The sequence below is a fragment of the Phodopus roborovskii genome, unplaced genomic scaffold (genome assembly GCF_943737965.1).
Source record: "Phodopus roborovskii unplaced genomic scaffold, PHOROB, whole genome shotgun sequence".
NCBI classification, from domain to species: domain Eukaryota; kingdom Metazoa; phylum Chordata; class Mammalia; order Rodentia; family Cricetidae; genus Phodopus; species Phodopus roborovskii.
In genome coordinates this window covers 4,085,188-4,112,250 of record NW_026126588.1, presented here as the reverse complement: position 1 = coordinate 4,112,250, position 27,063 = coordinate 4,085,188, and the positions used below count along the sequence as shown (strand labels likewise).

Sequence of the window (27,063 nt, the reverse complement as noted above, 5' to 3'; positions counted from 1 at the left end):
TTTCTAGTGCCTTGAGTTGCACATCTTAGGGAAGATATCATGACAAACCAACCTCTATCATCTTTTTTTTTTTTTTTAAACTGGATATTTCTAACTAAAACTAATAATGTAAAGTTGTTTCCCTTTGTAAACTGTTGTATGTATTATTTTTGCATTTGTGTATGTACTTAATTTAACAGGCAAGTCTTCCTTATTTAGACTTTTTAAGGTCTTGACTTGGTCATTAAAATATTCCACGGCAAATTAAATGTGGATGCATGAAGGCTGTTGACATTTTGATATCCCTAGACAGATTTCTCATCTGGGTTCTTTTGGGTCTCTAGAAATGTGAACCATCTAACTATCCCATAGCCATTTTGGCAGGACATTCCCCCATGCCTCAGTGTCACTGAGTGGACTAAAATAATACACCTCTATTCCAACCCTCTAGAGGATAAACAGTAGCTAGAGCAGTTTTTTTTTTTTTTTCTTTCTGAAGACTTAAAACATCAAATCATGGGTGAAATTGGGCAAATAGGATGTGCTAGGAGTCTTGGAATTTTTGGTTGTATCTGTTGGAAGACAAAGTATATGACCATTATTACTTAGTGTGTAAATTGAGACAGTTATATATTCTTGGTGTTACAGAAGTTGAATTTTTAATTCCTAAATGATATTAATCATGTGAAGGGTGGTGTGGACATTGCACAAGACTACTGATTTTGATGACTAAGAACAAGTTTCTGATCAAACATCAACAACCTTTTCCTTTGATAACCTTTCATTGCTTGGATTCCCTGGTTACTATTCTGCAGAGCGATAGACTAGAGTAACGTGAAGACAGATGGCTTGTTTTGTATTTGGTCAGAATTTACTAACTTTAGAGGAACATGCTTGGGAACCAGTACCTTTACAGAGAAATGAAGGACCAGGGAGTGACTTCATTAAGGCCAGTGTCAGATGCTAAAACAGCTGCCAAGACTTGAACTAACATGTAAGCTATTCAACTGTGTGACCTTGGACAGGTTTCATCCTTTTTCCTTGTCTGAGTAATTGTGCTATGCATCAAAAAAGGGAGTTGTGAGAATTAAAAGAAAGAGTGTTTGCAAAGAGTTAGCATAGCACCTGGCTAGTAAATGCTCAATTCCGGCAAGCTAATGGATAAACAGACTCAACCAAGGAAAGGTAACAGATAAACAGTATAGTTCCAGCATCAGGACCACAGGCATCATTAGGCACTCAGGATCTTCAAAGTATGATAATTTAAAATACAAGCTTTTGGTTATAGATTGATTATCTACTTAAACATTGGAGAAACTAACATTAAATTTTGGTGTCTTCATGTTACTAAGTTGTCTCTGTGTCTTTATTTTCTCTTTAATATCACTTATGGTCACATAGACCAAAATCTGTTAGGAAAAGAGAAGGAAAGAAACTGTAATGTTTTATTATAAACAAACTTTGCAAGAAAAATTATTTTTGGATGGAGACAGTTTTTCAGTGAATGTTTTGCATGTTCGTCCTGGCTTTAGCTTATTTATGGCACTCACATTTTTATTTATGGAGAGGGGAGGGGGTGGAGCATTGTCTTTGTTTTAAAAAGCACTCATGGCTGGCCCTGTCTCACTATGCATCCTCCTAGGTCTACTCCTCAGGCTGGCCTGTTGATAAACCTGATCTGGTGCCATTGGACCACAGCAGCTGGGTTTCACTTTGGGAACATTTAATGGAGCACACTCTAGATTTTTTTTTTAAGTCTTATGATCAAGTAGTAAGGTCACTTTGTTTACTTTGCTTGAGACTTACAGTAAATACCTTTAAAGCAACCTTGTGATCGACTTGCACCTTTTCAGAATACCAGTTGATTAGAGTGTAAAGTGATTATTTAGTTCTTTACTGTGTTTTTCTCGAGATAATTCATTTAATAAAGCAGACATTCATATTCTTAATTTAATATTTCATTCTTGTATTAGTGTTTTTCTGTCACTTAATGTGCCTCTTGAGTAGCACCAGGCCCTGGGTGAGACAAGCAGAGTGAACACAAGGGAGCATCCAGGGAAACCCTCATTTAGATCGTGGTGGAAGGTCCTTCCTTAAAATGTTCACCCTTGCCACCTCCCATGTCTCACGTAGTCCCAACCTTTCAGAGTAAATATTTTCATTTAGCATAGTCTCATGCATGCTTAGATGTTTTATAAAAAAAAATGGTGGAAAGAGGAAAATAATGTAGTTGAACTCAAGTTGTATTACCTGGGATTAAAAGTAAACTGTTTGAAAAGTAAACAGCATGCGCAATAGCTGCCAGAGCTTCAGAAAGCTCCTTTCGGCAGAATCTTGCCTGCTACGAAATATGTTGCTGCTTTACCTAGTGGCAGCTACCTGCAGCCTGTGCTGCTAGCTATCATTCACTTCTTCATTTGAGATACGTTCCTGTGGGCTCTTATTTTAAAGACACAGATGCTCATTGAGGTAGCAAGCAGTGAGTCTAGTTTTATTACGCCATTATTTGGAATTCTTTGAGAACTTCCCTGTGATGTGTGTCTGTGTTTAGATGAATTGTGTGTGTGTGTGTGTGTGTGTGTGTGTGTGTGTGTGTGTGTGTGTGTGCGCGCGCGCGCGTGCACGTGTATGTGGGTGTGCCTGCTACATCTGGAAATGCTCAAAATTTGTTTGCATTTTTAAGAGAACAGTCTGCAGTGAAAGAACTTTTTGAGAGGTGAGGTTCAAGTTAACTAATGATGGAGCATAATGTGAGGAAGCATAATATTGTGAATTATTATTTGGCAAAGGGATAATGCAGGCATTAGCTGTAGCCGTTTCTAAAGTACCATGTGCAGGCAGCTGGAGTGGTAGGTGCCACAGAACTTTCTCTGTAAATCCCTAGAAGTAAGTAGAGTACAACTTTTTGGTTATTCAGTGAGGACTCCATTCTGTAAGTTTTAGTTTGATATGTTGTCGTTTTTATAATGAATGTGTATTAGAATGTGAAAAGAGCCTTTCGATTTAGCTAAAATGTGCCGATCATTGTCAAGTTAGGAATTGCAGTTCTTAAAGTTAGAATTTACTTAAATGCACCTTCTCTACCCTGAAAATAATTTTTATTTCTACATAAAGTTGTGCCAAAGTAAGTTTTCCCAAGTAGAATTATTCTGTATTTAGGTCCACTGATAATGTTTAAAATAAAAATAAACTCCTAACAACCAAGGGTGGAGGGCTGTCTAGATTTGTTTCTAGCTTTCTTTTTCATGGCTTTTCAGAAGTGTATCATATTATAAATACATTCAAAATGTTTTGCTCTGAGGATATGTAGCATTCCTGTAAAGGTTAAATCAATAAAAATGATTTGGACACATTCCTCGGCCTGGCTGGAACAGGTAGCCCGTTGTTTTGGGTGCCCTTGAGCTTCTGGAGCAGATGATTACGATGTGGCCAGGAACCGACTGAACTTGCCTTCTCTGTGTAGAAGCATCAGCTTTAAAAACCAAGGCTTTCTTGCCTTCTAGAAACGGCTGCTTTTAAAGCAGCCCTGTATGGTTGACTCAGTTATTTTAAATGTAGCTAGAATTTTGGAGCCTTTCTGTCTCCTCAAGTGCTGAAGATATACAGTAATGTATAAGGAAGAGGTATGGGTGGAAAAATTCAATGGCCAAGCCTTTCCACAGGATTTAGAAAGACTGGTAGTTCTGTGATTACAGAAATTATCACACATTATAATGATAGCTTTAGATGTTAGAGACTTCTTTTAGGAAACCAGTTTAGAAGAAAGTTCTGCTCTCATTGGGTGATTCTGTTTGAATTAAAGCTTGCTTTTTAAACTGTTTAAGGAAACTTTTGTTTTTAAAGTGTATATATATTTCTTACATTCAAAGTGGCTTCTTATTGTTATTCTTAAGTACTTATATACTTGCTTGTATTTTTATTATTTTAGATGCTTTGAGTATGAGTTTTCAGATCATATTATTTTTATAGCTTTTAAAAAATATCTGTCAATTTATGATAATGAATAAGGGCATTTTTTTCATTGTTTCCTTAAGGAAACAACAGTGATGGTATTACTTTTATTAAAAGATTAATAATCATGTAACTGCATAAAAATAAGTAAAAACTTAAATTACATGTCAGTAAGGTTTCATTATAGAAAATCTATCTTTTTGCACCTATTACTTTGTAAATGAACACTTGGAACAAAATTTGTGTTATGTTGTTTGTGGGAGTATACAATTAAATTTCATAGCCAAGAAAATGGGTTAGGTTCATCTTAATAAGAATTTATCATTAAATGAGAGTTTTAACTATTTAATAAACAATTTAAAGCATATTTTGCTCTATTTAAGATTCGTTTAAGTTTTGATAGATAAGAATATTTTGATAGATTAAAAAAGAATATGAAAATAAAAATAAGACTTGTAGTCAGTGGTGGCTTTACGGCTTTCTAGGTACTCATGCTTGATAATTAAAATATATTGCCATGTGTCTTTTTCTCTGAACCCTGAACCTCTCAGCACTTTTGTAATGTGCTTTTTACTGAATCAAGAGTAAAGTTTACTTGAGAGTACTTCTCATTCATATCTGCTTTTGATAATAAGTTTTCTAAAATGAGGTAGATATGAGTGGTAAAGCCTTTAAAAATAAAATCCCTAAATTATAGAGACAGATATGTGCGTGCATGTATATGTATTTAGTTTCATCAAGTCTGAGAGGGTAGAAAATTTTGTATGAATCCTGGAGGTCATGAGACTATGAGGAAGTAGTTTCTGATGTGGATTAATCATCAAAGGTTGGATTACACTGAATTTCCTATTCATATTGCTTTACTAATGCATTGTAATACAGTTTTTAAAGTAGTATTTGCCTAATTCTCTTTCTCCATATAAAGAGAAATGCATACACACATATATTGTATGTGTGTGTATACTTTAGTTTCTGTAAGAGCACTAGCAAAATTGTATTGTTTTTCTTTCAAAAGCTGAATCACAAAAAGGTTTACAAATTTCATGACAGTAAAACCTTAATTTTACTAACTTATCTTCTGTAATCAGCTGTCTCCTGTTGGGGAACAGTTTTTTCTTTTTTTGGAGGGGGGTGGGGGAAGGTTCTCTAGACTCTCATAATGCCTGTAAGTGTTTTAGAGTCTTACCAGGAAATGTTCATATATTTTATTTTCTCTTTTTAAAAGAGAAATGTGCTGGGAAAGGACCCAGGATGTTGAACATGTGGGAAGAGCTCCAGCCCTAGCCTGACACACATTTATAGTTTGATACAAGGCTCATAGAAAAATGATTTATATAATGTGGATTATTACCCTAAAGAAGTTTTCTTTCTGTTATTGTGTATGTGTAGTATGGTAAAAGTCTAAGAAACAAAGTAAGAATTGTTTTCTCAAACAAACAAACCAAAAAACCTCCGACAAACAAGCAAAACAAATAACAAACAAACAAAAACCAGCCAAACAAACAAAAACACCCAAAACTTTTAAAGGCTGTACTTACATAAATGTCTAATAGATTTTCTGGGGTCTAGTTATAGTGATAGAGTGGAAGGTTGAAGCATTAAATATGTAATGTGCATTATTATATAATATAATAGGGTATGTTTTCTGCTTCAAAGTGCATTTTTGCTTCTTAGATTCATTTAATAAATTCTAAATATGTGGTACAAAAAATGAGTATTACTAAATATTCATTAATAAATATCACTTTTCACTTAAAGAATATCTTGGGAATTTAGTCATGAAAAGTTCAGTACAGAAATTTAAAAAGAAAATTGCAGTTATTATGGAAAAATGGCAAAAATAAAAGTGGAGTGTTTTAATTGCTTACCCAGGTTACATGGGCAATGAGTAAATATGTAGAAAATCTATATGTTTAGTGCCAAGCTAAGATAGCCATAAATAAAGATCTGTCAGCATGTTGATAATGTTCACATTTGCTTGTGTAAACTGAAATGAATTGTTTAACTGATGTCAGTGACTATTTGGATTTATTACTAGAAAATAATGTCTTTGGATTTTATAGCATTATAGTGTTTTTTAATAGCATGTTCTTCATAGACACCTAAATTTTATTTCTATGTTACAGATTGACATTTTTTTGCAGTGCACAAAGTATTGTCAGTATAGAAAATAATTGTTTTCCAGAATATACAGTCCCTTAGTTATATAATTTATAGTTGTTTTCTTGGTTTATAATCATTATTCCAAGTTTCATAGTCACAAGTGTGTATGCTATGTGTACAGTATATATATGTATATATACATATATATAAATTTAAAATCAGACTGATAGCCAAAGAGAATTAAAGTTGAACATATGTGGCAGGTATTTTATTTCAGTAAAAAATATGTCCGTGTTCATATAAAGATTGTGGAATACCACAGCATAATTATTATAATTTTTTACAAAGAAAGACTGTGTATACATATGTTTTTAAAACCTTATTGGTAATTGTTATTTGGTTTTGGCTAACATTTTTCTTTTATTTATTTTTTTGCTTTTATTGAACCACAAAATAAATTTAGTTGTGAGATAGCTGACCATAAGAAATACATAAATAATGGTTTGGCATACTCAAGTCTCATGCAATTTTAAGGGGACCTATAAATGTGTATTTAAGTTTTTGGAGTTTTAACTTAATCTTTTATGTAAATATATGTTTATAGTTGGTGGTATAATGTTCCAACAGATATTCTTAATGTACAAAAGTTAATGTTACTGAAAAGAAAGCATGATAAAAATTAATTTATTTGACTTTGCAGTCAAAATTAATTGCATTGCATAGAATGTTTAGATCTTGCTAAGAATGCCACAGTTTAACATCACTGATGTATAATCTCTGAAGAGAAATGGCAGTAGCATTAGTAGTATTCACAAAGTTTTAAAAGTAGTTTTCAAAAATTACATTAGATACATTTCTGGGTAGAATATTAGCTTGCTAAATTTTCTAAAATTAATGCAATAATTTTTAACACCCTTCAACATTACAAAACATGTGTTATGTCTTTATGTCAATAGTTTTTTTTCTTTTAAGCAATAGACTTAATCTTAAACATGTTAAATTAACACTTATCGTTGTTTATTTGTAGCAGAAATCGTTACACTGTATGATTTTTGTTCCTTGAATGTATATTCGATTTAAAAGTTATTATCATTTTAAATTTGTGTTGCTGAGGATTGAACTGTGGTCACCGTGCTTGTGGAGCAAATATTCCCTTACTGAGCTCCACGCATAGCCCCTATATGTTGGATTTTTGAGTATTTATAACCTTTAGAATATTTATAGGAAGAGAATGAATAACATATTTAACACATTTTCCTTTCTGTAGAAATATTAAGTACTTTCATAGCAAGTAGCCTTTAAACTGAATTCTATAGTTCATCTCATTGGGGACATTAAAATAAGGACTACAGTTTCTGTTTCTTAGGGGAAGGAAAATATGCTTATGAAAAAATAGGTTCCAGAATTAACTCCTGTTTAATAATAGCATGAGCTTGAAATGTTTTATAGGGTGTTTCTTACATCCATTCAACAGTGTTGCAAGCTTTGAATCCCATGACCTTAATAGTAGTGTATGGGGAGGAAATTCCTAAGAATTCTGTGTAAGCTGAAGATACAGTAAACAGCATAATAAAGGAACATTTCATCTAGGTTGCTATAGGAGTCTTAAAAAATTATATGGTCTGTTTTATTTGTGTTTTCTGTTGAATGGACAAAAGCTTGTGGTTAACTGTGGTTAAAATTGTAAGGAAACTCCCTTTGAATAAGGTATTGAGTTTCCCCATTTTATTTGAATTGTAATACATTAATCAGAATTCATATTCAGTACATACCATTGCCCTTTTGAAATAAGAGGTTATGTTAAGGTGTATATCTTGTGTATAAAACTTTATTAAAAGGATCCATGTTAAATCACTAAACATTTTATACACTTGAGATAATCACAATATTTTACTGTTTAGAAAATATTTAGAAAATCAAGTATTTGAGCTTACTGTTATCTTTAATATAGGAGCTTAGTGCCAGTTTTGCTTTGGACCATTTTAAATCTTTCACTGGAGTTATACAACTTTGGTTAATTGGTATAGGACAAGCAAAAATAATCCATTAAGGGAGCCTGTTAGGAAGCCTCTGCCTAAACTAGCATTGGGTTGGCCAGTACCCATTTAAGGACCGGTCTGGTCAACTATGAAAAATAGTCACGCATTGTCACAATCATGGTTTTAGCTTCTGCCTTAGGATTTCTTTCACCTCGGATTGATGGCATTTATTTGGCCACATATGTAATATTTTTGGAAAGACTGCAGAGGTTTACCGTTTCGATGCCGTTTCTATAAACAGGTCTTTAAAGACTTGGTTGGTAGCATTTGCAGTCTCCATGCTAAGATGGACATGCATAGCTCTCCTGTTGCCCTAGACTTGTCACATACGAGCATCCTGGCACAAGTCTGAAACAGCACGGAAGTTGGTGTGCATGTAGTGTGGAGAGGACGTTGAGATGTCCCTTTGTTCTGCTGTCAGTTTCCAAGTGTGCGTGGGGGCTTCATTAATCATCGGAAATGCAGAAATAAAGAATCCAGTCCCATTGGAATTTTGATATGAATACTTACCTTTTCTCTTTTAATATATATACAGTTGAGGTATTTGGGTAACCCCTAACCTTTTGCTTTAACAAGGAAGCACAGTATAAAAATATTACCACAGTTTTCATGCAAGCAGCTCTTGAGAGGTGGGGAGAAAGCCCTCTAGATGAATATTTTTGAAAAAAAAGTTGTGATACAGAATGTCTTAACTTAGCCGGTACAGTACTTGAGGACCACCAGTGTGTAAAATTGAAAGCACATGAGTTCTGAAGCGCCAGAGAAGGTTTGTAATTGATTAGCGCTGCTTGAAAGTATTGAAGTACAGTGGGATTTGATTTGTGAATGGTTCTATTCAATAAAGATTAATTCTGTGTCCTTGATAACATCTTAGTCCCCTCCATGAGTCAGCCCCCACACCCCCCAGTTTGCTTAAACCATCGTGTATTTCAATATTCAGTCTTCTCCTAATGAGCTGGAACATTTTTACCTTACGGTTCGACTTAGATGACTTACTGAACAAGTCTAACCATCAGTGATTATTAGCTTGAAGGGTGTAATTGAATAAATTATTTTTGTTTTATTAAAATAATTAAAATGTATTATAATGTAATTGTGTATATTTCATGCCTTTCTAGTGATTTAGAAACTCCCAGGAAGCACATTCAGACTTTACGGATCTTTTTCTGTAATTCCATTTGAAAATACCTTTATGATTTAAAAGTGAAATCTGTGTTAATCTTATAAAATAGAGTAATTTATTAGAATGCATGGTAGTCTCTTACTTGGCAGATTTAGCTTCTAATAAACATTAGAGTGACCGTCCATGTTCATTCTTTTTAGTTCTTCTCTTTGGATTGTTGAATTTATCTCTATTACTTGGGAAACAAATAGAAAAACTTGGTCCCTAGGGAATCTTGAAACTACAAGATGGTTATTGTTATGTAGACCACAACTATTGTTTTGGAAATGACTGTTTAGATATCATGCTTAATCGGTGACTTCGGTCTGTTGTAAGAAATCTGTGTAGGAATGGAATCAGCCAGCTTACATGATTTCACAAACGAGTCCCTAATGGTGAGGTACTTGTTGAGTCAATCTGCTGTTTCAACAGGGTTTGTTCACATTAAGTAATGACTTTGAATAGCTCAGATTGAAAACCCTGATTAAAGTGTGCAGAGATCAAGGCCACTGGGGCTCTCTCATCTGTCTGCTGTTCCCTTGAACTCCTCCCCTCACTCATAATGGCAGAGGTGAGATAATCAGCAAGTGCATACCTTGTCCCTTACCTAAACTTTCTTTAAGCATTTTACAAAATTGGCACATGTACTTAGGACATTGCGCTAGGTGGTTGTGCTGAGCGCTATAGAATTTCACCTTGAAGAGAGGTTTTAGCCTTCACATACATCACGGAACAGGGAGATGTGATGTGATCATCACCTGGAGGACTATCCACTCCTCCCCTGTAATTAGTCTGGTGTACTAGATCACAGCAGGGTCTCCAGCCTTTCCTAAGGTACGCTTTGGAGGAGGGGAGGTAGAGAATGGGAGACTCACCTTCCCCAAGAGAAAGACTGGCTATAGTGTGGAAAGTACTGTGTGTTGTAGAAGATGACCCTGGTCAGGTCTTGGAAAATTGAATATAGAATAGTCATTAAGAGTGTCACAACCTCAAGACCCACACCCACCTCTGTAGGATAGAAGGACATTTCAACATGTTCTTTGTGACAGTTCTGCCTCCAGTGCCGCATGTTCCTTAACTGCTTGCTGTGCCTGCCTGAGTGATCCCGTCACGTCACAATAGCTTTAACACAGTTTTTAAGTTTTTTGTCTCTTAGTTACTCCTAACAAATCTTCTCCTGTGAGAACTGTACTTAAAATATAGGTTATACTGGGGTATAGTGCAATCTAGTTGTCATTACTTTCTGCTTCCTAAGCCAGAACATTTTAAAGTAATGCTTATGACCACTCTTGAAATTATAAAATAATCTATGTTTATTACATTGAATACATTGTAACTAACTGAGGTGACCTAATTTGGCTACTGTGGGAGTCATTACAGAAATTTCACATATTTTAAAAATAAAATCATGAAGTACATTTCTTTACCCTTTAAGAGGACCCTCTTCCCCTTCTTCAGGCTTAACTATTTCTGTTTGACTTAGGACAGATCCTCTCAGAGGAGCCAGTTAAGATGTGTGAAGGAGGAGGAGTAATGGGAACTCCAATCCCTAGTTTGAAAATTCTACAGCTAAGTACACACAAGCAAAGCGTTTCTTTAGAGGCTAAAAGACAGTCTTTAAAATCTGCTGTGTAGTTGGGACATGTTGGATATCACAAAGAGAATCATGTAAGTGGACATTTTCTACTATCTCATGACAGTTGATCAGGATTGAAGTCCTTTAAATATCTGTGTCAGCACTCACTGAAAACTCAGTATTACCAGACTGCATTAAGTTTGTTTTGTTTTAATAGTCCTAGACCGGCGTGATTTCGTCGGCATGGCTCTTTTAAATCCTTCAGGGTATCCTTGTGGAGTTTATTTTTCATGAGACTGAAAACAGAATTCGTTTTGGTGGTCTAAGAATGTTCTCCGAGGAATCCTAGAGGTCTCAGGGTTTGCTGCATGTTTGTAAGGAGTTATGTGGGAGTAATGGAGTGTAGATACAAAATTAAATTTATTTAGAAAATTACAGTTTCATGTCAAGTGAAAGACTTAAACATCCAGTGTCATGAGCACTAGGCATCTCTTCAGAGCCTCCCTGATGCATGTCTGCTTCAGTCACAGAATACTGTTTAGGAACAAGCTTATAGAGATAACCTAGGACACAGTTTCAGGTGGAAAAGAGAATTCTTTCAGTGGAGCTGCTTAAACTGCTAGCTTTCCTCCAGGGTTATTTCTGTGTCATACACACTAGACCATAATGTTTCGATAATTCTGTGGTCTGCTATTTTGTAAAATTGCTTCCTTTTTGAAATTTGTTCCAATATTGGGAGCTGCCGAGTCAATGACTTAACAATACTTTGATTAATTCAGCATCCAGTTTATTCTAGTGAGGTTCATGAGAATATTAAGCTTTTACTGTTTTTAACATCCTTGTTTCTGTTACACTGGAAAACATTTTGATCAACACGAGCTCATTTAATTTTGTCAATTTCAAGCCATTACCCTGAGAGTTAGTTACACACGCCAAGTGCAAATATTTACAGACATTTCATTTTTCAATTTCTAGTGCAACAAAATAGCATCATCATGATCTTTAACATGCTCTGACCTAGGAAAGCCAGCAGCCGGTCTAAGACGGCCCTTTATGCTCAGCAGGTTCATAGGGAGCAGGATGAAAACATGGTGACACTTACCCCAGAAGAAGTTCTGCTGGCATGCTGTCACTGTGCTGAAGAGGCTGTTTGATGCCATAGTCCCTCCTTTCTCTTCCAGATAGAGCTTGTGCCCTCTGTTGTAAATACCGCTTGCAGCCTTAGACTGAAAACACAAACCATACCCAGTCCTTGTTTTAGTTGTACTGTATGCCCGGAGTACATAGACTTTATATTTATTTTTTTCTGTCAAGAAATTATGTAGCTGGTAACATGTGAAAAGCAAGGAAACAAAACAGAAAAGAATGAGCAGATATTTGAAGGACCTACTATTACTGCACAGACTGTGGTTAGGGCACTCACTGACTCGGTTGGTCTCGGTGGCTGGTAGTGACCTGCGGAGATTAACCATTTAAAAACCAGAGACTTCTTGCTGTCCTCCTGGAGAAAGTTTGCACCGCACTTGTGGTTCTGTGGTTGTTTGTGAGGCGAATGAAGCATTCACACAATCCAAAAAAGCAAAAGCTTTAAAACTCCTAGTTTTTGCAAGCACTATTACTGGAGAGACAGAATCATGTGGTTTGTGACCTCACAGTGCTCTAAGTGAAGTGGGACTGCCTACCACTGTGGCTTCCCCTTGCTCTCTCCCCCTCCTTTCTCGGTCTTTCTCCTTCTCCCCTCCCTCCTTTCTCTTCTCTCCTCCTCTGCCTTCCTTTCTGTCCTTTTGCTCATGGGTTCTCTCTTTCTCCCCTTCTCCACCCTCCCTTCCTCCCTCCCTCCCTCCCCCTGCCTCCTTCCCCCTCTCTCTGTCTGACAAAAGGCTTGTGGTAAGGCCTTCCTGGCATCCAGAAGGATATAGCTTTTTAATTTTTGTGACTCATGAGGATTTGGATAGAACACAAATGCTGAAGGAGCCCACACTCCTGTAAGGTTAAGCACTTGGAGAGCAGAGCTCTGCAGCTAAGGGTTTCCTTTCTCCCACCTCCCACTCCCGCCTTCCCTCTGCTTTCTTCTTCTGCTTTCTCTACCCCCTCCTCCTTTTCCTTCATTATTATGTCTATGGAAAAGTGAGCGAGATTGGCTGTAGCCAGCATGGGACGTTCTGAACAACAGTGCTGATTTACAGTAATTTACATCTTGGGATTGTATCACTTGCAGAGCTGCTTCAGCCTTACCAGGGTGGCTGACTCCTTCTGTTTGCCTTTTGCTTGTCTTCCTAAACTTGTGACTCTGTAACTCATTGTAAAAAAAAGTTTACCTTTCCAAAGCTCTGCTTGCGAACTCCTTGCTGGGATTGACTGTAATTTGGCTGTCACAAAAGTGTTAGCCTGGGGATTCCTTTACAAATATTAAATCATGGCTGTCTAGTTGATTTTTTTATTAGGTGGTGGCTCTTACCATAAAGATTAAATTAATTAGTATTATTTATATTATTTTTACCATCATCTATCTCATGGCTCTTTGAAGGTCTTAGAAAGCAAATGTTAAGAATTGCAGGATACTTTGTTGGAATAATGTTAGTTTTCGGTGTGACTGGATTTTGTCTTTCACATAAGTGTGTTTTGTATAACTCTTAGCATGCACAGTGACTCTAACAGGATTTTGGATTGCATATTTTCTGCATATATAATGAAAGACTCAGGAGCTTCCATAGCTCACTTGCATTTTACAAGCTCAGAATAGAGTGGGTTAACAGAAACTGTACTTTTTTTTTGTTGTTTATAATGGAAGCTTTGAAATAAATTACAAAATGCTGTGTGTAGTAAGGAATAATGCACAGACAGAGTATGTTAGTCGTCTCGATTTGCTAATTCTGATTCAGAAGAAAATTGAAACCATCTTTGGGAAACTATCTCTTCTTTTGCCCTCTTGGACATGTATGTATAGAGCTCATTTTCTTATTAGGATGATTATATATCATAGGCAGTGAATTTCACATTTATGAATAGAGCTTCCTGTTTTCATCAGTTGGGAGCGATGGAGGATTTTTCAACAAACATTATAAAGGCGAGCAGACCAATTTCCTAGGCATTTTTTGCCATTTATCCACGCCACTCTGAATTTGCATGTTAGATTTCTTCCCAGTGTGATGGTAACCAGGAGTGGCATGAAATAGATGACTGAGATGGTGGGTGGGGACAGGGAAGCACAGAAATTTATTTGGGGTGTTCAATGTGGACAAGAGGGAGCGACTCATGGTGATAGAAGTAAAATATCTTTGTGTCTGTTCATTCCAACATAGCTCATTATCTATCTTTGGTTTGTGTTGGTTATCTATGAGATTGTGTTCCTAAGATTCTTTAAAATGTTTTTCTGCGCATACTGAAAAAACATGGGAATGTTTTTAACCCCTTGTTTTTCAAATGTCTAGAACTTTTATCCAGAATCAACTATTAATGACAAAACCACAGAAATACATTCTGTTGTTTGACTTTGAGGCTAGCCTCATACTTTACTGTAAAACAGATCTTACATTGAAGTTTTCATTTAGAGTCATTATTCATGCAGAAGAGAAAGAAGTAACTCTATTATCCTCTCTCATAAATGAAGTGTGCCAGTGTGATCTTTATCTCTATTATCCAAAGTAAATAAAAGGAGGGTTTTGTCCATACAATTTGTAGAGTTTCTGAACTTAGTTCCATATGTACATGTTATAATAGCACTTGGCAATTGAAGATATTTGGGTAGTTGCTCTAGGATAGAACAACTATATATACATACATATACATACATATATACATACATACATATATATGTAAGACAGCTATAAAAACAACTATATATATATGTACACACACACATATGTAGAAAGACAAGACAGACACACACACACACACAGAGAAAGAGAGAGAGAACAACTATGTATGTAAAGCAAAAGCTTTTCTTTTAGAGTGTTCAGGACTTTTAAGCCCTAATTTTTCACAAAATATTTTTTTCCTTAAAACACTTTTCTAAAGTTATTCAAATTGATCTGAATTAATTTGAATAATTTTACCGCCATCTTATCTGTCTTCCAGTTACGTGATCTGTCTTAACCTTACTGCTTGTGTGTGTGCGTCAAGCTCTCATCACACAAGTCTAGTAGACACTGCTGAACATGGTCTTTCTGTACTGTATGAGGCCCATCAAGTTCTGACAGGATAAAAACAGGGAAGTTACAATTGTGGTTTAAATCTGTATACTCATTGTCCCCCTATCCCTCTCCCAGTTCAAATTATCCTCTCTCAAGAGCAAGCATAACATTGTTGTAGAAATTCAAAAACAGCATTGGTGAGTGGTAACAATTCTGAAGGCATTTCATTAGAAATGGCTCCTTGTGATGGAGAGCCAGCTTAGTAAAGCCATGGCAAGAGAGCCTGTGTAAAGATGTTTACCATGTTTGCATCCAGAGATGGAGATCACAGGCTCTCTCTTTTAAAAGATCTTTAAATGCAATCTGTTGGAGGATGTGCTAGCAATTGCTGTGAAGTGAGCAATAAATTCAGGTCTGTGTTTTAATGCTACAGCATTGAAATACAGCTTTAAATTTGAAATCAGTACGTATAAATCAAGTTAGTGTCTTGCTTTATTCCTTTACAGTTTAGTAATTTTTAAAAAAATTGTCAATTTTTAAAATATCAAGACATTTGAACATAACAGTATAGTAATGTTTTAAATACTATACATTTCTTCAATGTTATCATTTGAATCAATTATTTGCTAAAATTCTGCTTGAATTTTAATACAATAGTTTTACAAATACTGTGCCAACATCTATGTTTTTTAAAAAAGGATTATTTTAGATTTATATTTGCTGTTTTTCTCTTCTTTTAATTGAAAACAGTAAGCAAATGGCGAAAAACTCTAAATGTTCATCCTGGCTTAAATATTCTGATTGAGACTGGACTAGGAGCTTTATTAATTTATTTTAACTTGATATTTGGTAATTTATGTTTTCTTTTGGGGAGCAGGTTTTCTTTTTTCAGACTTGATACATAGCTCTTTAAGCTTATCTAGCATTTACCGGACTCTTATTAAAGACTTAAAATTGGTCTGTCCTGGAAAAACGTCATAGTTTTATATTTTAAATTATGATTATGGCATGTTAATTCTTACATCTTTATATACAAAAAACAGGAATGCATGTTTGGTTGGGAGTACAGATTATTATTTTGAACTGCTACGAGCTTTTAAATTAGATAATATTAAAAAGAAACCCAATGCCACAATTTTCTTGTTTACTGATTCATGTGTATATTCCAAGCAGCTATCTTTCTGAGTGTGACATAACATGCAGATTGGATGCCCAAAGAGAACCTCTTAACTCATTGTCCACATCTTCCCTCCTCTTTCCTCCTTCCCTCCTTCCCTTCCTCTCCCTTAATTTCTGTCCTTCTGCTTTTTATCTCCACTCCAACTCCAGGGTTCTTTTGATTTCTTTTCCCATTCTTTGACATTTCTATAAATTCCGAAATTTCTTTAATTTTTATTAAGAAATATTGACATATTGGTCCTTACTAATGGTATATCTGAAACACAGCCGCCTTTGTACACCGCTGTGTACACCTCAGCTGTTGGGAAGTACTGGCATTTGTTTCTGGGAATTTTTTTATTTCTTTTAATGTGCTCCTTGACTCTTTCCTACATACTGATTTACTTCAGCATACTATTTGCATGTCGTTAGCACTTTGATTGTAAGGTTCCTTTTTCCTGGGATTAGAACTGTGATGATCTACAGTTCAGTAGTGTACCTGTATAAAGTATTTTATCTTTCTTGTAATTATTAAAGCAATTCATCTTTGAATGCTGTCATTTTTGGAAGAATTAAAAAAAAAAAAGCCAACAACTTGCACAAAATGTGAGAAACATGCTCATATGACAGCTGAGGATGTGGCCAGACTAAAGCAGGAAACGACTTTCCCACAATGCAATGTTCCATACACTACCACTTAATAAAATTTATATCAAACATGCTTCTGACCAAACCAAAGAAAAATAATATCCCAGCTAAGCTAGTTGATGTATGTAGGGAAAAGTGAAACTAACTTCTGAGCTTGCACAGTGAATGAAAATGTGACCCAGCCTGGTACAGAGGAGCCCTGCCCTCACTTCGTCCTTGCAGTTTAGGACTTGAGTGCAGGTGACATTACTCTAAAGTGAGAACTTATTGCTGCCCCTTGTCTTGGAAAAGGCCCCATAGGCACTGTTCGGTTGTTCACTTGAATTGTTTCAGTATTGAACAGAGGATCTTGCCAACTAGAAGCCCCCCCCCCAAAAAAAAAAGTTACAATTTCAGATATTATTGGCTTACCTAAATTTTTTTTTTTTTTTTTTTTTTTTATAGCCAGGTACACGTTTTTTGTAGTATGTTTTATCTTCTGAATCAAGCCCACCGAGGCAGACTTCTTGTCTGAGTAATCGTTTCTCTCACTCTTGGTGTTCATAAATTCACACCTTCCTCTTTCCATCCATGGATTTGAGGAAGCTGGGGTAAAGCAAAACTGAACTGTTATATGATGTGGTTAAAAAGGTATTAATGCATCTTATAAAAATATCAGCTTTTAATATACTTAGTGTTCCCAGTTATCAATCTTCAGCTATTGAGCTGTCAAACTTCAGCAGTTTTGATGAATTTAATATCTTTATAATTTAGATGAATTTCAAGGTTTTACAAGGGAGATTGGGGCACACGGTTGTAAACTGGCAAACAATGTAGAGAGATTTTATTAGTCAACTACAAATGCTCCCAGGATCACTTGTGGATGGTCCTGTCTGCATATCTCAGTATATATAAGTGGCCGATGTTTTGCTTTAGAACTGGTGTAGTATTGTCATCTCAGCATTTAACTGTGGATGTTATTGTCTGTATCTCTATTAAGTATGATTTGCTTAATTGTTTGGAGTTTTTCCCCCTCTAGAAGATGCTTATCAATAACAGCTGCCTCCGCGTGGCTTTTCTCCATGGACTCGTGGTGGTCTCTGGAAGAATGTTCCTCAAGTTTGACAGGTGAGACAGAGGCTCTCCAGTGCCACTGCTTTTGGATGAATCTGACTGTGGTCGGAGAAAGTGCATCTTGCCAAAATATATGGGCGAGACCACACACAGCCTTTAGAACAGTTATTGTGGGTTGTTTTAGGAGTACATGTCTTGACAGTTCTTTTATTTGCATGCCAGTTTCATTGCTGTGTATAGATTTTTCATTGGGTTCAGAAAGGGCTATTGTGGACTGAGGTCTCTGTTAAGCTTTATGTATAATTTATGGTGAACTCAGGCATAATTAACAATACAGAAAGAATATTGGAAATGAAGCACTGGAATACAGATCTTTTTGTTTTTACAAATTTGACAGTATTCCCACTGGAAATCTCAATTTCTCAGACGTTTTAGTGGTAAAAAAAAAATACTCTATTTGAATTTGAAGATTTAAAAAATTAGAAATATTAAAATATCTGTATCTCTTATATTAATATTAGAAAAAATTTCTTTCTCAAAGTACATTTTAAAATGTAATATTGCTTATAGTCAGAGTAGTTTCTAAATTTTACATTTTAGTAAAAGCTTGAAACATTAAAATAAATTGCTAAAGAAGTCAGTTTCTAAATATTTAGACACAGTTTGGAGGCTACCAGTCTTTTACGAGATGATTAAAGCTTTGTTCAGAATTCAAAACTGTAATTAAAAGTATGTTTTATTTTTAAAAAAGAAATACTTGTAGCTTCAAAACCTGACAGTTTTAATGAACAGTAGCAAATTCTAGACTTTCTTAAAAATGTTTCTTTTAATAAAATGATGTATTTGGACATGTGTTCATAATTATTACTTGTAATAATTATTAAAACAATGCACAAGACTTTTCACTTGATTATTGAGTGTATGTTTGTGATAATCTTACCTTTCTGCCATTAGTCGGTTTCGTTCCTGCTTTCCTAACATCGTCTGCACAGGCAGTTGCCTCCTCTCCCACTGAGACTGATGTACTTCCTGGCTACAACACTGTTTCTGTGGCTTTTTCAGTGACCAAGTATATAGAGAAATGAGAGCATGCCATATGCACATAGGTTGTTTGAAAAGGAATTGTTATTGATCTCTCGGAAGTTAACCATGTCTGTGAACCTCGATTGACTGCTATGTCAGTAAAAGAACTGCACCAGCTGCTTTTAGACAATTTGTGGATATTTGAATATAAACTTTGGGCATCAGTGAGTGATTGTCAAGTTTAGTCATGGCAATGATACTACTGACTTAGACAGAAAAAGTTTATTCTAAAAAAGAGGTGCATGGTGAATAACTGTTATGGAGTCAGTGGCATACTTGGACAAATACATACATAAAATGTGTCAGTGTTGGCTTTGAATCTATGCAAAAGGATAGACTGGCATTGTTATACTTCAACAGTGAATCCTGAAACAAAGCATTTTGTGTTTAAGTGACATAGGAATTAGTTTTAAAACTAAAATAAAATAGTTGGAAAGTTCATTTGTGTGGTATATAAAGAATAAATTAATTGGATGGTGGTGACATATACCTTTAGTTCCAACACTTGAGAAGTAGAGGCAGGCAGATCTGAGTTCAAGGCCAGCCTGATCTACATAGTCATTTCCAGGACAGCCAGGGCTACACAGAGAGAGAAACACTGTCTCACAACAACAACAACAACAACAACAACAACAAAATTAAAAATGAATGTATGGGAATAGTTTGGGTCATACTTAATTTTTTTTTTTTTTTGGTTTTAACCTTTATTCTTAAATATTATTCATGGTTAAACTTTTATCTTTACATTTTATTCATGGAAAAACTTCCATATAAGGCAAAAACTTGAGGTTTGTAGTGCAGTAGCTCAGGGCAAGACACTTGGAGTACAGCACAGCAGGCCTTTGTTGCTGATGTGTATACATAAGAATACCCTAAAAGTTCATCCATGCTAGGCATGATATGAAAATCTGAATGCCAGGCATGCTAAGGTTGGGGCATCAGAAAATTTAAAGTTAGTGTGCACAAACAGACAGTGGATGTAGACCCACGGCTCATTTGTTAAGGGTACTTTCTGCAATTGCAGCTGCAGGGCTTTGGGTCTCAGCACCAACATCGAGGCTCACAACCATCTTAACTCTTAGTTCCCGGAATCCAACACACTCTTCTGGCCTCTGTGGATACAAAAGGTGTGCATGTGGTACACAGACATGCATGCAAATAAACATGTAAACTAAAAATAAAGTTTAAACAAAACCAAACATTTCATTCACATCAACTAATTACTATTAGCTTATTTTATTACTGCTAGATCTTAACATTTCTGGGAATTAATCTAGGAAACAGAAGCTTACATTTCTATCTCAGAGGTATTGAATCTTGAATTTGTGTCATACTAGTTAGTTGATAGTCTACCAAGGGCTGACATATTTCTTCTATAAAGAGGCAGATAATAAATATTTTTGGCTTAGGGAGTGTAGACTTTCTGTCAGCAACTAAGCTCTGGTTGCAATCTCAAAGCTGGCAGTCGGTAAATGAATACATGTGTCTGTGTTCCACGAAAGCTTTATTTACAAGCTAGGCTCTGGCTCGTGCACCTGCACTGTTACTCCTAGAGAGCTATGTGGTCAGTGGAGGCCAGCTACAGAAGAAGTAAGAATGAGTTGCAGTAGTAGCAAAGTTTCTTAAGCTCCATGTCTGTGGTGCTCAATAACCATTTGTTGTATTGGCCCAGCTAATTACTTTGTAGTATAGTTTTTTACATGTAATTATTACTTGTGTATATTTATGAAGTATGTTAGAAAATATAAATAAATCATCCTGACTAGAGACATGTATATATTATATATTCTAGAAGCATACCTAAATTAGAATTATTGATATTTATTTTAGTTGTTCACTATCATCAATAAAAAAGGTGTTAAGATGGAAGATCCCATGCTCTTTAGCCATAGTATTTCTTCTTTGAGAATTTATTGGGATTAATGCCCGAGAATGAAATATTTAATTGAAATATTATTAATAATTATGATCAGTTATTTTTCCCAATGACACTTGGGTATGTATAGTGCACTATGTGCACACGTGTGTGTGTGTGTGTGTGTGTGTGTGTGTGTGTGTGTGTGTGTGTGTATACACTTGCCCATGTGTGCATGTGTGGAGGCCACAGACTGAAATTAGGCATCTTCCTTTTTCTTTTTCTTTTTCTTTTTTTTTTTTTTTTTTTTTTTTTACTTTTTTTATGCTATTCTCTATTATTTTATATATCCATCCCAGTTCCTTCTTCCTCCCTCCCTCCCTCCCTCCCTCCCTCCCTCTCTCCCTCCCTCCCTCCCTCCCATGTCCCCAGCCCCCCTCCCATCCCACCACCACCCCTCCCACTGCACAGGAAGGGTGAAGTCATCTTCCTTTTTGAGACAGGTTCTCTCTCTCTCTCTGTCTCTCATCTCTTCTCTCTCTGAACCCAGAGCTTTCTCTTTTCTGATTGGCTGGCTGGCAAGCCCCTAGGATCAGCTTTTTTCATCAGTGAAGTCCACTAGGCTTCATTATTTATTGGGTTATGGTTACTATTAAGCAGAAAAGGAAACTATCTTGGGCTGGCAAGAGGGCTCAGTGGGTAATGGTGCTTGCTGGGATTCACATTGCTGGAAGGAGAGAACAGTCTCTTACAAGGTACCCTCTAACCTCCACATGCATGCCTTGGTGCACACATGCAAAGAAATAAAAGTGATAAAGTAATAATATTTATATAGTTTTATGGCTAAAGAGCTAATAACTGTTTTGACAGGATGCCAGAACTTTGGTATATTAAATGAGGTATTTCATGTATGTATATTTGTCACGTGTGTGTGTGTGTGTGTGTGTGCGTGTGTGTGTGTGTGTGTGTGTGTGCGTGCGTGCTTTCAGTCACAACTCAGGGTTTAGTATTTTTATACATTCTAGCTTCTGGTTATTTTAATCAATTCTAATCATCAGATACAATAGCTAAAGAGGAGATAGTTGAAAAATTACTGTTTTTCTGCTAAATAATTCTGCCATATAGATGAACTCTGCCTTTTTACCTTTCCTGATATAAACTGCCCCTTTGCTATCATTTTTGGCAAAATTCAACATAATTACTTTGATATCTATTCCTTACCCTCATTATTTAATATTTAAGATTTATTTTTTACTTTTAAGAGTGTGTTTGTCTGTGAGAGAGAGAGAAAGAGGGGGGGAGAGAGAAAATCAGAGAATGGCATGGGTGCAGATGCCCACTGAGTTCAGAGAACAGGATGCAGCGGGTTCAGTGTGTTTGAGATGCCCAACAGGTACTGCGAGCAAAGCTCAGGTCCTCTGCAAGAGCAGTCTGTACTCTTAATGGCTGAACCGTTTCTCATTCCCTCATTTAATTAGATGACACACACACAAGTCATTGTGAATAGTGATTAAGGCAGCTTGTCTAGTAGACAACCACAAAGAAATGCTCAAAAACTCCAACAGCATTATCCAGGGTTTTTCCAGATAAGGTCACATTGCTCAGTTATAATGCCTCCTCAGAAGTGATCACTGTTTTTTCTCTCTCTAAAAACAAACAAACAAACAAACAGGCATCCCAAATGAAAAGGAATCCAAAGAAACAAAACAAACAAACCACCCCAAACCAAAATAAACAAAAACAATATAAAACATGAAGTTATGTGGGTAGGGTATTGGAGGTGTTGGGAAAGGGGACAGAATATTATCAAAATACATTATGTGAAAAAGTTTAAAAAGTCAATACATATACCCAAAAGATATCATTGTTGTGCAACAATCCAATAAACTAGATGGCAGGACAAACAGATAATTAGAAAATGCTTAATATTTCCATAGGGAAGATTCCTACCCCAAATCAATAAATTAGAAACAGTTTGGCATTTAAAGTTCCAACATTCAGTTAGAAAGAAAAATGCTTGCTGAAGGATGTGTCACCTAACGTAAATCACTGAGTACAGATATATGTGTTTTACCCTCTACGGGTGCTGTGTAAAGTCCTTAGGACTTTTGTCCTTTTAGTTATAAATTCATTATTTTAAAAAGTCAGGAACTCCTAAAGATTGTGTATTTCTGATCATTTATTCATCTTTGAATATAAATCTTATTGCCCCATTCAATTACAAAAAAAGACAATGAAAATGGCTATGTGTAAATGAGATTAATCATCTATATGACATTTTGAAAAAGCCTAACAACAGAGAAAGTTCAAAAGGTTAGCAGGTAAACTGAGTAGTTGGTTATGCTATGAAAAATAAATCTGTGAAAGCAAAAGAGGGGAAAGTTGTTGGTGTTGGAGGCTTGAATTGGTGGCAAGTAGGCCATACAGTAAGAGTAGTAAGACTGCTCTGCACAGTACACCAGTGTTGGGCTCATTATTTATTGCCAAAGTGTACTGAACTATGTAACACAAAGGCTTTTTTCCCTAAGAGTTCTAATGACCACACTGTATCTATATTATAACACCTTCTGGCACCAATGCCAGCTGCTAGTAGCAGGAGCTTATAGGAACTCTACCTTCTCTCTAGTTTTTAAACTGAGAACTGTACTAAGAGACACCATTACTTTGCTGAAACAGCTTTTAAGAGCACCCTGCCTCAGTCTTCCCAGTAGCAGGAATTACTGCCTGCTACCAGGTCAGGATTCCTCTGTTACTGGTCTTAAAGGCAAAACATCCAGTTTCTCATAGTCAAATGGATGGATACTTTGCCTCCCTCCCCTGACTCTCCCCTTATCTTTCCCCTCCCTTCTTTTTCTCCATCGCCAACCCCCCTCCGAATGGTGTTGGGTCATATCAAATTCTTTTCCTGTACATCTTAATGGGATGATGGGATAATTTGACTTCTCTTGAGCCTATTTTATTGGATGGGTTAGATTAGATTTTACATGTCTAAAGCAACCTTGTAGATCTAGAAGACATTGAACTTGGTTGGGGTATAAAATTTTTTTAGACATCATTGGTGATATTTAGATTTGTGATCTTGGAAGATCCTGTTGTGTAGTGTTCATTATTTGAATGTCTTTCATTTGGGGACTATTGCCTTTGTAAGCGTGAGAAGGAAGTGTTTTCTCTGCCTGTAGTATCTGTAACAGATTTCAGTGAACTGACATCATTTCCTCCTGAAATTTTGGTTAGTATTTATTAGTGAAAACATGTGCACATAGTGTTTATGATATTTGCATACTGTACAGTAATGTCCTAGACCTTTACATTTACTCAGCATTGGTCAATTCTCCCAGAGCAGTTTTCAGTCCCTATAGCTGATGGTCTAAGTATCTGTACAAGGGATCTGTACTGGATAGATTCCATGTCAGCTTGACATGGAGCATTACCTGTGAAGGAGTCTCTGGAGGGATTGCCCAGATCCAGTTGGCCTGTGGGCATATCTGTGGGGGATTGTATTGACTGGTGATTGATGTGGGAGGGACCAGCACACTTTGGATAAGCACCATCCCTAGGCAGGTTAGCCTTGGCTGAATTAGAAAGCTAGTTGAAGAAGCCAGAGAAAGCAAGCTAGTTTCCTATCTTGATCTCCTGCCCTGGCTTCCTTCACCAGCAGACTATAACCAGTAACTCTAAATAAACCCTTTCCTCCCCCAAATTGCTTTTGGTCAATGTTTTATCATAGTGACATGGAAGAAAACTAAGACAGTATTATTGTTGAAATCTTCTATAGAAAGACAATGTAAGTTTTTAAAAGATACTTTCCCTTTTAGATGTTTCTATATGTGAATGTTTAATGTTGTGCTAAAATCCCCTACTGTATTTCATTGAGTATAATGTTATATATGTTTGTAGCCCAAGATGAATAACAGGCTGACCCATATAGCCTTGGTTTATTGTAGGATGTTGCCCTTGGGACTTGATTACTACACTCTAAGATGTTCATACAGTAATGAAATTCTCAAAAAAAAAAAAAAATCTTGAGAGTTATTTTCATCTTTAAGTCATGCACAAACATAGCTTGAAATACATCTTTGTATGTATCTATAATTTGTGGGGGTATGTGCATGCATGCACCTGTGCTTGCGGAGGTCAGAGGACAGTGTCAGATGTCTTTCTTGGTCACTCCTACATCAGTTAGTGAGATGAGGTCTCATTGAACCTGGAACTTGATGATTTGGCTGGAACAGCTGACCTGGGAATCCATGTGGTTTGTCTGTCTGCCCCTCAGCACTAGGTTACAGATGGCTACTGCCAGCTTGTCTATGGATCTTGTGGCTCCAAACTTGGGCTCTCATGCATATACAGTGGTTTTCTATCCACTGAGCCATCTTCCCAGCACCAGTCTGAAATACTTTTAAGCCTGAGACTCACTTTGTGCCTCAGGTTTATTACTATAGTTGGATTACTATGATATCTTCACTCACTATGCATTACCCTTAATCTTTTTTTCTTCCAATCCTTGGTTTTCCTTGGAAATTTTAAATAAGTCAATTTCTCATCCTTTTCTAGCATATCACATCTAATTTCTTTTTACTTTCCTTAGTTGTTGTCCTAGAGTTTGGGATATGTGTATAGGGTTAACCCAGCTCTACTTTGAAATAATAGTATGTAGCTTCACAGGTACTATGGATGCCTTTTAAAAGAACATCCTTGGGCTTCAGTCATGGCTCTGTGGTTAAGAGCACTTTGTTCTTCTGGAAGACCTGAGTTTGGATTCCATCACCCGTATCAGGTGCCCAGAGCCTCTGTAACTTCAGCTCCAGGTGCACCTTTTCTGCCTTGACAGGCCCTTGGATTTGGTGGGTTTGTGAGCATGTGCTAATCACACACACACACACACACACACACACACACACACACACACACACACACACACAGAGTGCTCTCAAGTTTTTCTTCTACTTCTAAACATTGTTGTTCTCTGTTACTTATTTTAAACTATAATCATTGAATATAGTTGCTCTTTGAATAAATTACCAACTAGATCAATTAAGAATAAGAAAAGGTTAAAAAGAAAGGGTTAAGAAAAGGGTTCATTTTTGCCTTCACTTTTCCGGTTATAATGCCGCTTATTTATGTAGAGCCCTATTTCTGTATATTTTTTCATCTTTGAAAACAACCTATGAACATTTAAGAAAAGCAGATCTACTGATAACAAATTTACATAATTGTTTTTAGTGTATATAGGTCTTTGTTTCTGAACCATAATTCCAAATGAAATATTTCACTTACCTCATGGTTTTAAAAGAGAAACTACTTAGAACTATGATCCTTTGAAGATTATTCCACTGTTCTTAGATTTTGGGTTTTTTTTTTTTTTTTTTTTTTGTATTTTAAATAAAATATGCTTTTCTTTTCTTTCTTTCTTTCTTTTTTCTTTTTTTTTTAAGTGTTGCTAAATGTGAGCACCCCGGCAGGTGTCCTTTATCATCCTGCTAGGTATCATTTGACCTTCCTGGAATTGTGGTTCCATTTCTCTTACTAATTGTGGAAAAGTCTGGCCACTGTTACTTTAAACATTCTTTTCCTTTTACCCTTTCCCTTCCCTCCCTTGCATCAACTTTATGGGTGTTACCTTTTTAGGGGTCACTTTTTCCAGGGTTCTCAGATTATTATTTTTTTTTTCTCAGCTCTGGAAGTTTCCTCTGGCATCTTTTTCAGCTCAATGGTTCTTCCCTCTTTCATTTCTAGTCTCCCACTGAGCCTGCCAAAGCATCTTCCTTTCTTTTGAGAGGCTTGAGTCTCTGGAACCCCCTCCCTCCTCCCTCAGCATCTCCCTGCTTGTCTCAGTCCTCACTCCTCCCTAGTGGCTGCTGGTTTCAGTTAGCGCCCAGCACACTGCCTGGTGGCCAGAGCTGTTGTCAGTTCCCTGTGACCCTTTTAAAGCTTACACCAGCCCTGATGTTTACTATGTCTTTTCAGATTTGTTTTTAACCCTTAGATTATTTAACCCTTCTGATATGACAGAAGATCCAGGGCTGGCAAGTGAGGTGCTCTCTTTGTAGAGCTGTGCTGTCAGAGGCGCCTGTTTCTGCTCTTGGCCTTAGGTCTGCTTCCCTACTGTGTCTGCATCTCAGGAGGTTGACTCCCCCTTGAGAACCTGGGGCCTCCCTGACTCTGAGTTGCAGTCTGTTTTGTATATAGATGTATAGATTTCTGCATGATACAGTACTAAACATGGTATAATTAATCACCGATTGCCTCCGTCTTCTCGGGAGCCCATGGCATGCATTAGGACTTTCTAAATTTCTTTTTGCATGGTGCATTGTTGGTATATA

General features: G+C 36.3%; 2 protein-coding genes across 7 annotated transcripts in view; one reads left to right on the top strand and one right to left on the bottom strand.

Moving 5' to 3' along the window:
* Positions 1-12,411, bottom strand: part of Runx2 (RUNX family transcription factor 2) — a 306,421-nt gene extending 294,010 nt beyond the window's left edge. For 2 of the 6 annotated variants that reach the window (XM_051204222.1, XM_051204227.1), the window contains exons 1-2: positions 12,201-12,411; positions 11,913-12,036 (exon numbers count right to left, since the gene is read on the bottom strand). In XM_051204222.1, coding sequence (XP_051060179.1) covers positions 11,913-12,036; positions 12,201-12,371 — 295 coding nt within the window. In that variant the 5' untranslated portion in view covers positions 12,372-12,411. The remainder of the gene's footprint in view (positions 1-11,912; positions 12,037-12,200) is intronic. The other 4 variants (XR_007835781.1, XM_051204223.1, XM_051204226.1 and 1 more) reach the window with 4 other exon arrangements.
* Positions 1-27,063, top strand: part of Supt3h (SPT3 homolog, SAGA and STAGA complex component) — a 320,819-nt gene that overhangs the window by 25,439 nt on the left and 268,317 nt on the right. The gene's annotated exons all lie outside the window — the stretch shown is intronic.